Source organism: Palaemon carinicauda, chromosome 3 (assembly GCF_036898095.1).
Source record: "Palaemon carinicauda isolate YSFRI2023 chromosome 3, ASM3689809v2, whole genome shotgun sequence".
Classification (NCBI taxonomy): Eukaryota; Metazoa; Arthropoda; class Malacostraca; order Decapoda; family Palaemonidae; genus Palaemon; species Palaemon carinicauda.
The window spans coordinates 133,816,079-133,835,484 of NC_090727.1; the positions used below are offsets into that span (position 1 = coordinate 133,816,079).

The 19,406-nt window shown below is 33.9% G+C and overlaps 1 protein-coding gene across 7 annotated transcripts in view; it reads right to left on the reverse strand.

The window, feature by feature from the left end:
• LOC137638547 (protein draper-like) overlaps positions 1 to 19,406 on the reverse strand; it is a 56,545-nt gene that overhangs the window by 28,490 nt on the left and 8,649 nt on the right. For all 7 annotated transcript variants that reach the window (XR_011044154.1, XM_068370686.1, XM_068370690.1 and 4 more), the window contains 13 exons: positions 14,588 to 14,742; positions 13,337 to 13,549; positions 11,194 to 11,331; positions 10,809 to 11,020; positions 10,190 to 10,356; positions 9,947 to 10,075; positions 9,375 to 9,647; positions 9,010 to 9,216; positions 8,675 to 8,830; positions 7,721 to 7,897; positions 7,412 to 7,522; positions 2,984 to 3,134; positions 515 to 582 (listed from right to left, as the gene is read on the reverse strand). Coding sequence is in view for 6 of the 7 variants with exons in the window: in XM_068370686.1 (XP_068226787.1) it covers positions 515 to 582; positions 2,984 to 3,134; positions 7,412 to 7,522; positions 7,721 to 7,897; positions 8,675 to 8,830; positions 9,010 to 9,216; positions 9,375 to 9,647; positions 9,947 to 10,075; positions 10,190 to 10,356; positions 10,809 to 11,020; positions 11,194 to 11,331; positions 13,337 to 13,549; positions 14,588 to 14,742 (2,157 nt within the window). In the remaining variant the exon portion in view is untranslated. The remainder of the gene's footprint in view (positions 1 to 514; positions 583 to 2,983; positions 3,135 to 7,411; positions 7,523 to 7,720; positions 7,898 to 8,674; positions 8,831 to 9,009; positions 9,217 to 9,374; positions 9,648 to 9,946; positions 10,076 to 10,189; positions 10,357 to 10,808; positions 11,021 to 11,193; positions 11,332 to 13,336; positions 13,550 to 14,587; positions 14,743 to 19,406) is intronic.

The window sequence follows — 19,406 nt, forward strand, 5'->3', positions numbered from 1 at the left end:
CGTTTAATGATAGGGTTGTAGGAACCTAGCCCCGTTGTTAAGGGGGAGTACCTATAGATTCTAAAAATGTAAAAGAATTATACATCAAAACCTGAAAATAATGAGCATACTTTCAAGTCTTTAATAAAACTTTTGTATTTGTAACATTTTATACAATGCCTACAAGGAAATTTTCTAACTTACGGCCTCACACCTTAAATACACAATTACTAACCAAAAGAAAGATGTTACATATTTTGATAATACTCTCATCAAACTTGATTGTCATTTGAGAAGTACTAATACAACTACGAAAACTAAACAACAATTTATTCAAGACACATTTTGGAAAACCCATCATTCAAAACCAAAGTCGTTAATATATTTACAAACTTTTAAAAGAGGTTTGGACACACTTAAAAACCTTTTACAAGGATTCACCACAACATTAAAATACAGTGATGTTTGTACTTGGGATAAGTCACTAGGGTAAAAGTATAAAAGAAAACAAAACGTTCAATAACTTCCAACATACCTGTTGCAGAGGGGTTTGCGGTGTACTGAACCACAGCAAGCTCTCTCTTGAGTCGTTTCAATCTTCGTCTGAAAAGTCAAGTTTATATTAATTTGATGGATCACCAGAAGGAATTTGAATTTGATAAAAAGTTCAAAGAGGATTTTATTTGATATTTGTTATCAAAATTTAACATTTTTACTCTTAAATTATTGTAATTAAAAAAATATAATTATTACTAGCTAAGCTACAACCCTAGTTGGAAAAGCAAGATGCTATAAGCCAAAGGGGTCCAACAGGGAAAAATAGCCCAGTGAGGAAAGGAAATAAGGAAATAAATAAATGATGAGAATAAATTAACAAGAAATCATTCTGAAAACAGTAACAACGTCAAAACAGATATGTCCTATATAAACTATTAACAACGTCAAAAACAGATATGTCATATATAAACTATAAAAAGACTCGTGTCAGCCATGGAATTAAATAACACTCTGATGTTCATAATCACTTGATGTTCTTAATGCTTCTATCCTGACGCATTGTTTAATACAGACGTTTATCCGATGGTCTTCTTAGAAGCAAAGGAGGTAAAGAACTTAAGAAGCTCCTTACGGTCAAATACCGAAAGCTCATTAACCCTTTTACCCCCAAAGGACGTACTGGTAAGTTTCACAAAACTCATCCCTTTACCCCCATGGACGTACCGGTACGTCCTTGCAAAAAACTGCTATTTAAATTTTTTGTTTGCATATTTGATAATTTTTTGAGAAACTTCAGGCATTTTCCAAGAGAATGAGACCAGCCAGACCTCTCTCTGATGAAAATTAAGGCTGTTAGAGCAATTTAAAAAAAATATACTGCAAAATGTGCTTGAAAAAAAATAAACCCTGGGGGTTAAGGGTTGGAAATTTCCAAATAGCCTGGGGGTAAAAGGGTTAATAGATGGAGGGAATTATCACCATCATCATCCACCCCTTGTAATCTACAGGAATGATAGTGTTTTCTGGATTTTCACCAGATACAATCGCCAATTTCTTTAACATTTGGGACTCTTAAAATGCTAAAGTACCATTTGAACATATCTGTTCATAAGAGGAATAGAATCGGAATCACATTCTTCACAGCGATTATCTAAATCACAATACTGTCCCCTGCAAGAGACAAAGAGAATGAGGATCATGATACCTCGGCAATAACTGACTTGGACAAATCACAGGAATTATTAACAGGTCCAGATTACATCGCTTATTATTTCTCTTGCTTGAAGGTACCCTCGGGCACAGTATTCTATTTTATTTATCTTCCACTTGTTTTGCTAAAGTTCTTATAGTTTATTTAGGAAATGTTTATTTCAATGTTGTTGTTGTTATTAATATTTTTTTTTTCACGTTTCCTTTCCTTACTGGGCTATTTTCCTGGTTGGAGCCACCAGGATTATAGCATCCTGCTTTTCCAGCTAGGGTTGTAACCAAGCAAATAATAATAATAATATTGCTAAGGTCCTAAATCTCACAAAACACCACAATCTGGAGGGGGTTGGGGTTAAAAATGCCAACTATCGAGCACTATAGTCAATTTCTTTTAGCGATGCAGATTTGCACAGACTCGCAGCGGTGCCCCTTTAGCTCGGAAAAGTTTCCTGATCGCTGATTGGTTGGACGAGATAATTCTAACCAGTCAGCGATCGGGAAACGTTTCTGAGCTAAAAGGGCACCGCTGCGAGTCGATGCAAATCTGCCTCTATAAAAAAAATGGACTATAGGGCAACAAGAGAACTAAGAAGGCAAAGGTTCTATGGCACACCTGAGCCAAGTTTACAGTCATTAACTGCCCGATTGTCTCAATCCTTTACTTAGAAGCCTAAGTTTAATGAGAGGAAAGGACACGAAGATTTTAGCTTTTAGAATGAACATTGGTATTAAACCAGGCTTTGAGAGAGAAGCATTATGAACATCAGGGGATATTCAAAGAAATAATGCACTAAATATTCCTATCGCTTAGTAGAGTCCAATATATTTTACTGAAAGAACTACAATGATCAGTATATTAAAAAACTTTACCTAATTGTAAAGAAAGTTAACAATCATATGACATTGTACCAACAGTGTGTCACACGATCGTACATAAATTATTTTGTATATACTATGTTTGTATCTGCGCTCTTCCCCCGCACTAAAAAGAACCAGAATAAACATGTCTGCGTATTTCCTCTGTAACATTGTCTGTCTCTCGAACATGAAAATTCCTGTTGCCTCGAGGTTTTGTATATAAAGGAGAGTGTTCTTTAATAAAGTTACTCAGTTGATTGCTTCCTGCCTTTGAGTCACAACCTTTCTCTCGGCCCGTCACAACATGCATCCAACTAACAAAAGGTGGCACAAGCATGACTTTTTAGTAAACATTACGTAGCCCGGACGTTGTGTCCTTTAAAATTGAAGATTAACATCATGTATAGTAATAAAAATAAATCCTGCAGTATAACTGTACCTGTAATATATGATGACAGCAATGACAATTATGATAAGAATGATGGAGACGACACCAACAATAAGGCCGGCATTATTTGAATTGTTCGATGCTGGTATGACTGGCTCTTTATCAATGATCGGACTTGTTATTGGTATATCGCACATGTCCCCTGCAAAAGATGAAGCATGTTAAAATATAATCCTTTTAATTACAATGTATCAATTAGAAATTTTTTAACAATAATTATCATCCAAACCCATTGGTGCAGGTTCTATCTATATAGAGTAAACCATTCTTCATAAACAGGTTCTATCTATCTAGAGTAAACCATTCTTCATAAACAGGTTCTATCTATCTAGAGTAAACCATTCTTCATAAACAGGTTCTATCTACATAGAGTAAACCATTCTTCATAAACAGGTTCTATCTACATAGAGTAAACCATTCTTCATAAACAGGTTCTATCTACCTAGAGTAAACCATTCTTCATAAACAGGTTCTATCTATATAGAGTAAACCATTCTTCATAAACAGGTTCTATCTACATAGAGTAAACCATTCTTCATAAACAGGTTCTATCTATATAGAGTAAACCATTCTTCATAAACAGGTTCTATCTACATAGAGTAAACCATTCTTCATAAACAGGTTCTATCTATATAAAGTAAACCACTCTTCATAAACATAGTTTCTAATTTTACATGAATTTTATGCAATTTTTTCTGCTGTTGAAATTAATAAAACACAAATGGCCATCAAAGTTGCCCTAGAAAAAACATTAAAGTATTTTTGCTGAAAGTACCAAGTAAGTCTTTCTTTCATATAAATATCGTCACCCTCATAAACTAACTGCCTAAGTCATTTTCTCCACTTGTTGGGAAATCAAAAGAAACCCTTCTCATTTCCTAATTCTTTATATCATAGTCTTGAGCTTCAATTCACAAATTCATAACAGAAGAATTTGTGAATTAGAATTTGTTAATTGAAGCTCAACACAATGATATGAAGAATTAGGAAATGATGTTTTTTTATTTCCCAGCAAGTGGAGAAAATGACATAGGCAGTTAGTTTATGAGGGTGACGATATGTCTGACTTGGGTATTGCTTATTTGCAAAACCCCACTCTTTCAGCAGAAATATCTCCTTGCTAGAACACAATATTTCAAAATCAGCAGTACAGTAGTGTTAATATACACACAGGTTTACAACTCTAACTGGAAGGGATGAGTTCTTTTATTAGTTGAAAACCAAGCGGGCCTCGGTCCGTTCAGTTTACTGTGATGACTCTGAATAATTTTGTGCAGAGGGCACGGTCTCCGGACCGGCTCCGTATCTTTCGAATTTCTGCCTTATCATAACCTTCATCCTTAGCTTTAGTACTATAACAACTCCTGTGAAATTTAACATTAGATTAGACTGTACTTATGAATTTGGGCCACATGACTGGACACTAGACTCTGGCCATTCAATACCAACACATGCCCGAGGAAAATCCCACGGCTGCACTATGAGGCAAAAGTTAGAGGTTTTACAGCAAGATGGAAGATAGGAATCCAGAACAGCAAGTAAAGGATTAGACTAGAAAGTAAATGCAAATAGGGACCAAAAGGATGCTAAAAAGATCCTAAGTACTGCCTACAGTAGTCCTAAATCTTGATCTATTATCAATCTACAATGAGCTTCGATCTTTAGGAAATATTCCTCCATAATGATAAAAATAAAGTCACCTTAACCTTACACTTAAGTGCTATTAATTTGTATTTCTATACAAGCTGTCCAATATTTTATTAAATTTCCTATTATTCACATTATCTATTGGTAAAACATGACCTACTTCAATCAACGGCCGAATAAAACTAGGTTCTTAGTTAATACAGTAATGTAACTATAATCTACAGGGTCATTGATATAAAAGAAATTCAGTCAACCCTACAGGGGAAATTGATAAAACAATAAAAATCAAAGGCCTAAGTTTAAGGTTGTTAAAACAATGATCTTGAACTACCTTGAAATCGAATACACTTCCAAACCAAAAAACAAAACTATCACTTTGTCACTGGAACAAAAACAAAAAACTAATAAAAAGCTAATCCATCAAAGGCATCGTTTTAACAAGATAATTCAACTTGCCACAGTTATTAGTATGGTCCAAATATTCAACCTGCCACAGTTATTAGTATGGTCCTATGATCTAAAGATATCAGTTTCGATACAAAGCAGGATTATTTATGATACTGACTTTAGTAAGTAATAACACTACAAATACAATTAAAGGGTCTTTAACAAAAAGTATCTGGAAAATATAAAAAAAAAAAAAATAAAGTTGAAGAAAATCCTTCTATGCTCTGCTATAGTTTTTTCATCCAAGCCATGATATTTAGAATGCTAATACACAGTAATTACGATTAACTTTATAACTCTCAATGCAATATTGATGGTTCTTAAAATTTACAATGCTCAAAACCATAAACAGTACTTTCAGACTTTTTAAATATATATTCTCGAAACTGTTCCAGTAGACCTCTTTCTCCGGCAACATAGCCTTCAACAATATCTATGTACACCATGGTTTTTTTCATGTTTTTAATATGATTTTGATCAGTTAACTACTGTACCTCTATTGTAAATGCTTGGCCATTCTTTATTAAATAATAAGGAGGCCAGGGGTAAAGGGGTATAGTCTCACACTGAGTAGTTATAGTCTCACACTGAGTAGGCTTCAGTACGCTTTTTAGGTTGTGATATACTTTACTTTCGAGTTACGGTTAACGGTTTACTATAATAAAGTATCTAGAGAACACCGTGTCCAAGAGGATCCTTGCTTAGGTAGGTTGGAACAATGTAGATTTATGTAAGGTAGTTTCCTATAATTCAATTTAATCACTTTATTTGACGACACCCAAAAACTCTGGTTCCCACACTATGGTCCCTTTTGCTGCAAGGCAAATGTGTTGGGTTTGTGGTGGTGGTGTGTTGTAAAGGGACAACTAAGCTTCCATGATAAAATATGAAAGAAGTCAAAATAGTAAAAATTAACAGAAAATCCACTAATAGTTCTACTTAATTATGTATAATAGGAATAAACACAATATTTATATGAAAAACTCTATTACTCATTCTCAGCATAATCTTGTTTGGGTAACATCATCCCCAAACATTTTTCTGTACAACTGTTGCTATAAACTTACACTGGAGTCAAACCGAGGTCTCAAATCTAACAAAATCAAAAACAAATTACAGTACTTTAAGTCTTAATTCTCAAACTTTCTTTTTTTGCTAACTGAAGGTCTCTCTTTTCTATCAAAGATATCAATAATAATAAAAATCATATTAAAAGAAAAGTAAATATCAATACGACTTGGTATGAAAAAGCCGCATAGCTTCACAACTGTTCTAACTTGGAAATCCAAAAACTTTCTGAGGACCCGAGTACATTGGTGAACTAAAAACCAAACGGGCAAGGCAGAAAACAAAGGGGAACACTGCAATTAGTTATTTTACAATAATCCTTAGTAAAAAAAATTATTATCAAACGCAAAATTCATACCAAGCACAACTTTACTTGCTCGTTCCTGTCGGCCCACGAGGACGATAAACTTTCCTGCATATTCAAAATGATATAACAAAAATGATCTAGTGATATGATCTAAAACTAGGCTTCACAGCAAATATAAAAAACCAAGTTACCACCTGTTTCAGAAACTGTATCTGCATCAATAATCATTAGGTCTTTAAATGTGTGTTTTCCCTTTCAATGTATGAACAGAAACTTTAATAATTCCATCGCTCTCAAAACAATTAACTGTCTTTTAATGTGTGTGTTTTCACTTTCAATATATGAAGAGAAACTAAAATAATTTCATTACTCCCCAAAGAATTAACTACACTTATTTATATATATAAAAGCTAAAAATACATATTATATATACAACTTTCAACAATAGTGAGACTTAAAACTCCCTACTAGTGAACATCATCTGTCTGATCCAGCAAAAAATTCATTTTGTATCATAACAGAAACTCTACCTATGTTTACCAATTTCAAAAATCAATATAAAATAATCATAAAAATGTCATTAAGTATATGCCTACATTGATTTTGAATAGCCTCTCAACATCATGAACAATAAAGTTTAAATATTACACAGTGCGTATTCCAAAATCACGAATTTATAAAATAAAAATTAAGTCAAGTTCTTCAGTACAGTGCTAACTATCCTTTAAAACAAAAAATATTTCTAAGTCTAAAAAATGTATAAATTAACCAACTTAAATAATTTCTATGATATCTACATGATAAAGACTAGAGGCCATTGACCTGAACTGGCATGACTGGCCAACAAATATAATTTCAAACAATATATCAACCTTTACCTTACTTGAATGCCCAGAATGAACAGACAATAAGGTTGGAAAATAATTCAATATACTGTATTTGTACTGTACCTTCAAATCCATATCGGCATTTGCAACCTTCCACCGGATGACAAACAAAGTTATCTGTACTGCAATTACACACATTCAGGCACTGGCGTCCAAAGTATCCCTCAGGGCATGCTGAAATAACGAAGTGGATATTAGAAAATTTATTCACACAAAAAATATTAATCTAAACACCTCCAAGTCCTACATTATATACCACACAGTTAGCTAAATCTTTTTATATTAGCGGGCTTTTTTTCCCATTCGCATTGGGTAATACGGTTGCCTTCTTTTGAAGGAAATTACAAGTCCTATAAATTTCTCCTTCCTTACTCTGCGTGCATCCGGGACCCATCCAACCGGGTAGACATTCGCAAAAACCATCATTGCCTCGACACGACACGTGATTACGGCAGTGACACGTCTGGAGACAATTGTAGCCAAAATTTCCTGGCGGACAAGGCTGAGAGCAGTCTCCCCCTCTCCATCCTGGCAAGCATAAGCACTCCCCTGCAAAAAGAGGACATCTGAAGTACAGAAAAATAATGATCAAAGCCAACAGTCTTCATAACTACAACAAATTATCCCTTTTACCCCCAGGCTATTTGGAAATTTCCAACCCTTAACCCCCAGGGGGTTATTTTTTTCCCAGCACATTTTGCAGTATATTTTTTTTAAATTCCTCTAACAGCCTTAATTTTTGTCATAGAGAGGTCAGGTTGGTCTCATTCTCTTGGAAAATGCCTGAATTTTCTCAAAAAATTATAAAAAATATGAAAAAAAAAAAGAATTTTATAGCATTTTTTTGCAAGGACGTACCGGTACGTCCATGGGGGTAAAGGGATGGCTTTTGTGAAACGTACCAGTATGTCCTTTGGGGGTAAAAGGGTTATGTGATTTTTCATTCAGCAGGGACTTCATGCAGTTGACAAATGGTATTACAATCATTTCTTTTATGTCAAACATTTCTAAAAGCTATTTTACTCTATAACCAATAAATTAATTTGTAATTTTTTTATGTATGATTTTCATAAGCTCTCACATGCCAACATACTGTATCAATTTATTTGGTTCTCTTACTCCTTATCAAGATGTAATATTAAGAATGTATTTCAAAGCAATGCTACAGTATTCATTAATGATTTGCTATTCTAACATCAAAACAGCATTACCGAATTGTTATCAATTTAATGAAGAAATGTCCTGTACATGTATCAATACCACTGAAACTGAAATTATAATTTTTCTTGGGTGAAGTAGTTATCAATTTTCATCAAGGAAGTTTACCTGTTTCTGGATGGCATTCTGCTCCATTTTTGCATTTACATTCATTGGAACAGGTGAAACCCCAGAAACCAGGTTCACAAGTACGGTCGCAGCGTTCGCCTCTCCATCCAGCAGAACAGACGCAAGACCCCAATTGTGGGTGACACGTCCCGTTACCTGCAAGAAATGTACGGTCACAGATATAAAATCAAGAGTAAAACATCCACAGACATGTTTGCTGCAAGACTCCCTAAAATGATTAAGTATCCACTAATGTACTGTACACAGTGCTTACAGGCTCCTCTGAACCGATAGATTATTTCAGGGAAAAAGAAAAAAGATAATAATTTACTTACCATGCACACAAGAAGGACATTCTTGGTTGCAGTTAACTCCATATTTACCGTCCTGACATGGTGTATTACAATCTGCTCCGTGCCATCCCCGTTCACATATACATTTGCCAGTCCGAGGCTGACACGATCCTTCGTTCTTACAATCGCATTTCTTCATACACGAGTCGCCGTAATACCCACGGGGGCATTTAGATTCACAACTAACACCTTTTTTTAAATTGGAAGGAGAAAAAGATAAAAGCCTTAATACATGCACTGACAAAATAATCAAACATTCTCTCTCCTTACTGGATACAAACTATAAAATTATATAAATAGTACTGTTATCTACACAAACTGTAAACCAATAAACGAAACCCACTTACCTCTAAATCCTGGTTTGCACAAACATCTCCCTGATACTGGATCACAACCTTCAACATTAGGTCCCACACAGGCACAGAAGTGGTTGCATCCCATTCCATGATAGCCTAAGATGCACGTTCTCTCACACTTCTCCCCCATGTGACCCGGGCCGCACGTGCATTTTCCCGATATAGGGTCACAGGATCCATAATTCTCACAGTCACATTCTTGAGTGCAGTTCCCACCATATCGGCCAATGGGACAAGTCAGTAGGCACTGCTGACCCTCCCATCCTGGTTGAAGGTTCAAATGAAAGTTACTGTGAATTGTTCATATAGAATTTAGCTGTATAAACCCAAACAGTACAGTATGTTAAACAATAACATTAAATTACTTATGACAAGTCATGAACACCATACAGTACTGTACTTAGTAATAATTTTTACCAATAGGTCATCACTGTACAATTACAATTTGGGGAATGCTAGATTCACTATAAAAATTAAATTAAATTACTTTATTTACAAATTGAAGTTAAATGCTGCATGAAGTATATTAATATATAACATCTACTCTATTTAAGGTAACTTACCAGGCTTACAAATGCATTTTCCAGACTCGTGTGAACAACCGATTGAATTCTTGCAACGACAATCAAGCTTACAATCATGACCATACTTGTTCTTCATGCATGGTTTGTCACACTGCTTCCCAGTATATCCTAGAGAAATAAATATTATCAGAAATTATGGACAAACAGATGTTCCATAAAGAAAAAAATTCACTATAGCAAATACCAGATGCTATCATAAGGAGCTCACACATAAAAACCAACCTGGAGCACATATGCAGTTCCCATCAATGGGATCACAAAAGGCTCCATTCTTACAGTTACAGCTTAGGGCACACTTCTCGCCATACTTGTAGAACGGACAAGCCCGTGTGCAGGTCTCTCCGGCCCAGCCTGCTTTGCATTCGCATTCCCCAGTCCACGGATGACAACTGAAAATTTGAAGACATTTCAAAATACATTATCATACCTTTGAAATAAAAGTTCAGAAAAATAGTTTTCCCATAAAAAATATAATTCAACGGAAAAGTAAATATCAATTTACCATTCTCTTAACCCTTTTACCCCCAGGCTATTTGGAAATTTCCAACCCTTAACCCCCAGGGGATTATTTTTTTCCCAGCACATTTTGCAGTATATTTTTTTTAAATTGCTCTAACAGCCTTAATTATTGTCATAGAGAGGTCAGGTTGGTCTCGTTCTCTTGGAAAATGCCTGAATTTTCTCAAAAAAAATATAAGAAATATGAAAAAAAAAATTATTATAGCATTTTTTTGCAAGGACGTACCGGTACGTCCATGGGGGTAAAGGGATGGCTTTTGTGAAACGTACCATTACGTCCTTTGGGGGTAAAAGGGTTAACAACAAGTGAAAGAAAACTTACCGCTCGGTGTTGTCTTTTTCACAAGAACAAATCTGAGAGCAGCCAGGGCCAAACTGATTTGGTGGACAGGCTGGCATTGAACAGTCTTTTCCAAGCCATCCCTCTTTACAGAAGCACTTGCCACTGATGTGCGAACAGGTGGCTCCGTTGAGGCAGTTACAAGTTTCCGTGCAGTTTACACCATACGTTCCTAATGGACATTCTTCTTGACACTGAAAAAAAAGATTTAATCATTCAAGAGGTCTGATAAAATATTGGAATCTAAGCTAACTTTTCACACGTTTCCTGGATATTACAGTGCAACAGTTTCACTACGGTTCTTAGGACAAAAATTTCTTATAATTTCACTCAACACTAACACAAGACAATTTATAATTCATATTACCTTGTTACCAATGTACCCAGAAGGACACTTGCAACGGCCTGTAATGTGGTCGCATGTAGCAGAATTGTAACAGTCGCAGAGCTCTGAACAATTATGACCCCATGTGGACTGTGGACAGGGGTTTGCGCAAACATCTCCCTGGAAAATCACAATTAAAAATGAGCAGACATCATCATGACTAGGAATCCACAGATTAGAAAAAATACTGTAGATGATATAATATGAAATCTAATACAGTATTTAAAAATTGTGGACTTCTTAAAAACAAAAGCTGTAATTGTTATATTTCAACAGAGTACATTCAAATCAAAGCAGTACCAGCTGAACTCGGTTGAGTCCCTTGTTAGGCTGGAGGAACGTAGAGGGTAGAGGTCCCCTTTTTTGTTTTGTTTCTCTTGTTGATGTCGGCTACCCCCCAAAATTGGGGGAAGTGCCTTGGTATATGTATGTATGTATGTACATTCAAATCAAAAGATTGAGGCAGCATTTGATTAAGTGATGTGGAAATAAACAGCAAAATATTTGAATAAAATAAAATTAAAGCCATATAGCCTGATGCTTGAGCCGGTAAGGTAATTCACTCCCACACCTTCATTTATAGGTAGTAGGTTGGCCAGGGCACCAGCCACCCGTTGAGATACTACCGCTAGAGAGTTATGGGGTCTTTTGACTGGCCAGACAGTACTACATTGGATCCTCCTCTCTGGTTACGGTTCATTTTCCCTTTGCCTACATACACACTGAATAGTCTGGCATATTCTTTACATATTCTCCTCTATCCTCATACACCTGACAACACAGATTACCAAACAATTCTTCATCACCCAAGGGGTTACTGCACTGTACTTGTTCAGTGCCACTTTCCTCTTGGTAAGGGTAGAAGAGACTCTTTAGCTATGGTAAGCAGCTCTTCTAGGAGAAGGACACTCCAAAATCAAACCACTGTTCTCTAGTCTTGGGTAGTGCCATAGCCTCTGTACCATGGCCTTTCACTGTCTTGGGTTAGAGTTCTCTTGCTTGAGGGTACACTCGAGCACACTCTCCTATCTTATTTCTCTTCCTCTTGTTTTGTTAAAGTTTTGTTAAAGTTTTTATAGTTTATATAGGAGATATTTATTGTTGTTACTCTTCTTAGAATATTTTATTTTCCTTTTTTCCTTTCCGCACTGAGCTATTTTCCCTGTTGGAGCCCCTGGGCTTATAGCATACTGCTTTTCCAACTAGGGTTGTAGCTTAGTAAGTAATAATAATAATAATAATAATAATTAGCATATGGGTTATCTATGATATCATCAAAATTATCAAAATTGCAATCCCAGAGAAAAAAAAGGAAATTTAATCATTTCATTTCTATAATCCCATTATATTGTTACTTCTCTGCAAGCTCAGTTTAAGACATTATTTGGTGTGTGAAGGAATATCAAGACCCAGACAACCAACACTGTCTTTTGCCTTGCAATCTAGTTGTCTGAAAGACACGCTAGGATTCTTGGAAGGCAAAGGTTTAGCTGTGGAAGGGTTTAAAGTAAATAAAGAAGTTGGGGCTATATGAGAGGATACTGACTTAAGGGCAGTGAATATTCAAAACCCTTACTGAATGGAACACTACTACCAATAGTCTAGACATGGAAAGCCAGGTCAGGGTTAGCGACCGGGCAATTAAAATTATAGTTACGACTTTCAAAATGAGGCCTTCTGAGATTTAAACTAAAGAATTTACCTTAAGCAATGTATTAGGGTACTTTCAGTTCTAAGGTTAACAAAGGCTTTTGAAAGGAATTGAAAAATACTTTCCAAGTGAGGAACAGCAAGGCCTTTGCATTCCTCAACGGTTATTTAAATGCTAATACTGTTTCCAACTCCAACACGAGATATAAAGAAAAGGCTGATCATGATCGCCCAGAGAAACATTTCCCTTGATTAACTACTCGCTAACTGCTACCGAATGCAATGTTAGACTTCTTAAAAGCGTTAAAAAAATAGTTTTATAATAATCTGGAGGATGGAGTGTATCAAACCGTGAGATAGAGCCTGAAAAGAAAAAGACCCTCAAGAGCTTCATAGCTTTGTTTCTTGACATTGACCGCTAGTATCTCGAAAAGCAATACAAACATCAGGCTAGTTTAATAGGTTACCGACTTACCGTCCAACCAGACGGACACTGGCATTTTCCAGTGACAGGATCACAATGTCCACCATTTTGACACTGGCACTTATTACTACAAGCGGTCCCATGAGTGCCCTCGGGACATGATTTTTCACACAGAGGTCCAGTCCAGCCAGGAGGACATCGGCAAGCCCCAGACACATGGTCACACGTTCCACTGTTCTGACATCGACATCGGTCTTTGCAGTCCTGATTAAAAAAGAAATAATTAACTTGGCCACTATACATTAGGATCAATTGGAGATATTTTTTTAGTGTTACTGGTCTTTAAGTATTTTATTTTTCCTTGTTTCCTTCCCTTAATGGGCTATTTTCCCTGTTGGAGTCCCTGGGCTTATAGCATTCTGCTTTTCCAACTAGGGTTGTAGCTTAGCAATTAATAATAATAATAATAATAATAATAATAATAATAATAATAATAAGTCCAACTGCTACTGTAACATCACTCATGATCATCAGCATGTATTTAAACAATTATGTTTTGTCATTTGAATGCTCAAGCAATATAAGTATAAGAAAACTTGGTACACTATGTCTGTGATAATTTGATGGATAAAATTATTTCAATCAATCTTACTTTAGGTACAACCAAGATTTTTATTCTAATTGTAGAGTCTGTTAATACAAAAATATTTTTAAAAATCTATCAATACTCTTGAAATTCATACCTCCAAATTAATGTTACAAATGAAAAATATCTGGTTTTGGTTAAACTAGAAATTAATAAAAAATATATATATAAAATTTATACATAGTGTTCATTATATACTACATAAAAACCTTAAAATAGTTCAATCTCAATATTTGTCTTATTCTCCAAGACGTTAAATCTGATGTTTAACTTTGTCTTCTTAACATAAAGGAAATTAAAATCATGAAACCCATAAAGAATAAAAATTAACTTTGTCTTCTTAACATAAAGGAAATTAAAATCATGAAACCCATAAAGAATAACAAATTAACTTTGTCTTCTTAACATAAAGGAAATTAAAACCATGAAACCCATAAAGAATAAAAATTAACTTTGTCTTCTTAACATAAAGGAAATTAAAATCATGAAACCCATAAAGAATAACAAATTAACTTTGTCTTCTTAACATAAAGGAAATTAAAACCATGAAACCCATAAAGAACATAAAACTTACTTTGTTTTCTTAACATTAACGAAATTAAAACCATGAAACCCATAAAAGAAAAAAAAGAAAAAAAAAAAAAAAGATTCCTTACCACTCCATAATATCCCTCTTGGCACTTTTCTTCGCAATATGGACCGATCCAGCCAGCATGACATGAACAGTTACCATAAAGGGGGTCACATTTCCCTTCGTGTAAACAAGGACAGTCGTGGACACAGCCCATTCCCCATTTTCCCTCTGGGCACGCTGTAATTACCACAATAATGAGCATAGCACTGTACATTTGGATTTAGAACTATAAATCAAAATATCACTTAAAATATATAAATAAAATACCTTGTAAAAACCTTTCAAAATAAAAAGATTCTAAATGATGAAATAAGTTCCTTGAAAATTTGTAAATAATATTAGTGAAAACAGAACCTCTCCTACCTAACAATGCAGCTGCCATTAAGGCGAAAAAACTTAAATCTTTTAATGTTCCATGCAATAAATGCCCTCCTTGAAAAGTCAACTTTACTCTACGGCCAGCTAATAACGAAAGCATTTATTTTTCGTGTTATGCGGCAACGGATGCAGTCGTGTGACATTTAGCCTGCATAACCAAATTAAGAAAGAGCAGTAGTCTGGAAAGTGACTTACTGCTCAATTATACTGCACTTAGCAATGCATAATTTGTAAATAGTAAAAAAAGCTCTCCAAATATAACTTAGATAAGAATAAATTAAGAAAGAGCAGTAGTCTGGAAAGTGACTTACTCCTCAATTATACTGCACTTAGCAATGCATAATTTGTAAATAGTAAAAAAAGCTCTCCAAATAATTTATAACTTAGATAAAAATTAGAAGTGAAAATTTGCAGAAAATGAAAACTTGGATTACAAAATTCCTCGATTTCCTCGTGACTAACTTCCTCTATACAAATACTCTATTCATAAAAATAAAGGACTTAACTTGCATATAATCATCTTGTTAAAATCAGTACTCCCTTCATATGATATAAAACGCACTCAAAACACAGACTTTCACAACTAAAAAATTAATAATTAAAATATCACTGCATGAAATTGTTGTACCACAAATGTACAGTATTATAGAAAGATGGTAAAATTAAGGTAACAAACAGTTATCACATACACACACACAGTTAACTACAATCTTTTTTGTGAAAGTACAGTATAATAAAAAACAAAATGCTGAGTACAAAGTAACTCAGACTTCAATATTCTATAGATTTCAATGCTCCTTTCATATGATATAAAACGCACTCAAAACATAGACTTTCACAACTAAAAAATCAATACTTAAAATATCACTGCATGAAATTGTTGTACCACAAATGTTCAGTATTATAGAAAGAAGGTAAAATTAAGGTAACAAACAGTTATCACATACACACAGTTAACTACAATCTTTTTTGTGAAAGTACAGTATAATAAAAAACAAACGCCGAGTACAAAGTAAACTCAGACTTCAATATTCTATAGATTAACAAATAAATGCCAGATCTGTCAGAATAAATAAGACAGGAGATGCAAAGTATAACATGTCAAATTGCCTACGTAAAAGTACGTACTATTATTGTTATGGGCCGTGGAAACATTCAATTCTTAGCTGTCCATCTACAAGTGAAACCAAGTTGTAGCTCTGATCATTTACTTATCCAAAAGCCATCTTTATCACAATATACAAATTCAGTTACAGTATATGAATTTATTTAAGATAATCGTCCTTTCCAAAATTTGAAATTTCAATGGAGTGTTGTCTTCTAATTACAGTACCAACGTATAAAAACTTAAATTCTGTTATTTAAAATTTGTTAGTTTTGAAAAAGTAATTACAACATTTTAGAGAAGTATATAAATTACTTAACGATGCCAAATAGAGTTATTAATTAATCTTGGCATTCTTAGTTTATGATTATTTTCATTCATGCTAATTGAAATAATTATATTAATGGCATTAAATGTTACTTTCAGGTGTTATTTTCACTTTTTAACAGGTGCTTTTGTCAAAAGCATTTTAATCATATTTAAATATATTTTACAAATAATTATTCAAGCACATTCTTAGCCACACCTTATACGCAAGAGGTTCTAATATTGCAAATGATCAGCTTTACAACGGCAATACTGCAATTATTCAATCTATCACCACGAGAAGGTGATTTAGAGCTATTAAGTTACAGTATATCCTCAAAGAAGCAAATGTGTAAGTTATATAAACTAAATAACAATCTTTAAAAGTTTAGACAATTACTGTTAGCCTTAATTTCCGCTGTACGGTATCAAGTACAGTTATATTGAAATTATTTATTAATGTACTGTATTAGAATACTACAATCTTTTAATTTTTTTTTTATACTAAGCATGCAAAGTCCAGCTACAACTTATGGTCTTAAAACTATTAAATTTTAACAGTAAAACATCATCAAGAATAAAAAAAAATAGTAGTCTACTCTCCTTTCTATTTAGAATTTGGATGCAAAAAGTATGAAAAACTATACGATCACAAAAAGTGGTGGTGTTTTATCTAAGAAACACTATATATGACACTTCCCAAACACTTAAAAACCTAGATATCAACCTGAGAGAACCGAAGCATTTTGGATGCAGCGCAACAATAAAAACAATTCAAGTCACATTTAAAAGAATGAAATTCCATAAATTCACATCAAAGCTTAAGAGAAGACTAGATAAATCATCACACAATTACGAAAAAAAAGCAAAAGTAGATGCAGAGTAAACATTAGAATTAATAAAGAGCAACAGATTTCAACATTTAGGATTAAAACAATGTTAAGAACAATGAGCCACGTAAGAAAAACACTGAAAATCTTAAAAATGTGACTGTAAAGCACATCAGCAAAGCTCTCCACGGCTAAATGCGCATCAGCCAATGTACAATGTATATCTATTATGACTTGGCGACGTGTGTGCCGTCTATGACTTACCCCTCATTTCTGTGGGCCGAGGGAAACAAACAAGGGTAGGGTCAGTTCACGTTAGACAGGAACAGAGAATAAGTAACACAAAAGGAAAAATGATTATACTTTTTACCCAGTCACCGACTCAAAAATAAAAATTAAAATTCATAAATTCTTTGCAAACCATTTTGTGTTGGCCAGAGGAGATAAAATCAATGCATGAACTAGTGTATGAGCTTCAAAAATTAGTAAAAATCAATTATTTTAAATGTTCATATAATATTTTTCACAAATTATAACTTCTCTACTGTTCTATGGGATTACATATCTACAAAGATGAAATATTTCAATTCTCTACTCATGGGTAATAAATATTAGTCATAACTGGGACAGCTCTAAGTGTTCTAGCACTCTAGTAAACAATTAATTTAGAGATATTCCAAACATCTTTGATTAGTTCAGCTTAATTTTCCTGAGGTGGATTTAGAATATATACAATATATCAAAATTTATGCTGTGCCAGCTTTCCACATCCTGCAAAGTGTAAATAAAATCAACAAATATGTAACGACAATACAGTATTCACATACTTTAACCAACTGCTTGAGCAAACTAAGACAAGCATCCTGTAAGGCTATTCCTTCAACAATGTAACTTCTCTTTTTTTTAATGTTAACTTCTTATAATTTATGGCTAGTGAAAAGTTTAAAATTAGAAACTTGTTTATAAGCTTCTTAATCAATCCTTTTTTTAATGTACTTTTTAACTGTTCCTTTTTATCTCACTGATTTCCTGCAACCACACCGTATCGTTCTATTCATTGAAATTAATGGTCACAAGTTTAAAACCATATAAAAGGAAAGAATAAAAAAAGTGATTTCTTTTGCAGCCTTTGTTTTTGCCGCTGTTGGGAAATAGCAATTTCCTCTCGTTTTCCTCTGATTGTGTTTTTGGGAGCGTGTTGTACATATCACGCACACCAGAAATAAAAGTGTACACATACTCACATTTTATAATTTTTTTAAAATATAGTAAAACTAAAATACCGAAAGTGTGAGCATGTGCTCGTATCTTATAGCAGTCTTTTTAAAAAAGTAAAACCATATCATATTATCTAAGCAGCACTACTTTGAGCTTTTTTACTTTCCAGCCATTTCTTTTAGCCGCCTCTTACTCAGATGGTCAACTTATGCTTTACCTTGTTTTTATTTCAACTCACTAGAAATCAAAATGTGAAGCTCTATGGTGCTGCTAACATAAATCATACTAATAATAATATTGAGAAATAGATCTCAATTGAAAGCAAAAATTGAGAAGTAGAGGGTACACAAACTCAGTCGTCGATTTGCTTTGCACATACAGTACTGCAATTAAAACAAGGTGTGTTTTGTTAAAGTCAAGAGTGTATATAAAGTAATAATTCTGCATTTTGCATGGGGAAAAAAAAAACCTTGGTCTTCTCTCAAAATTTTTAACCCAACAAGGAAGTGAAAAATTATTGGCTATATTGATATGGTAATCATAATAGATTCTTACTACTGTTGATGCATTTAAAAAACTAAAAAATATCTATCCACCTTTCGAGTATTTAATTTGTAACATGAATACTTGCAACCTGTGATCTATAAGACTTGTACATGAAGTCAAATATATACAGGGAACTTTGTATTACAACATACTAAGTGGGCTATACAAGTAGATCAATACTTAGGATACTTTCACCAATTCTGGATAAATCCTATTTCTTTTAGTTTTTAGCTGAACTTTAAATGATTAAGATGGAATCAACAAGCCATGCCAGCCATGACTGTTGGTGGATTTACATATAGCTAGGATAATTATACAGTACACTGTATTTTAGCCGGTACAATTCTAGAGCTCGTACCCATGATTACGTACTGTATGACGTTGGAAAAAATAGCATTCAAGTACAGCAATGCACTTAGGATTCCAGTAATGTGGTTCAGATTAAATCAAACAATTAC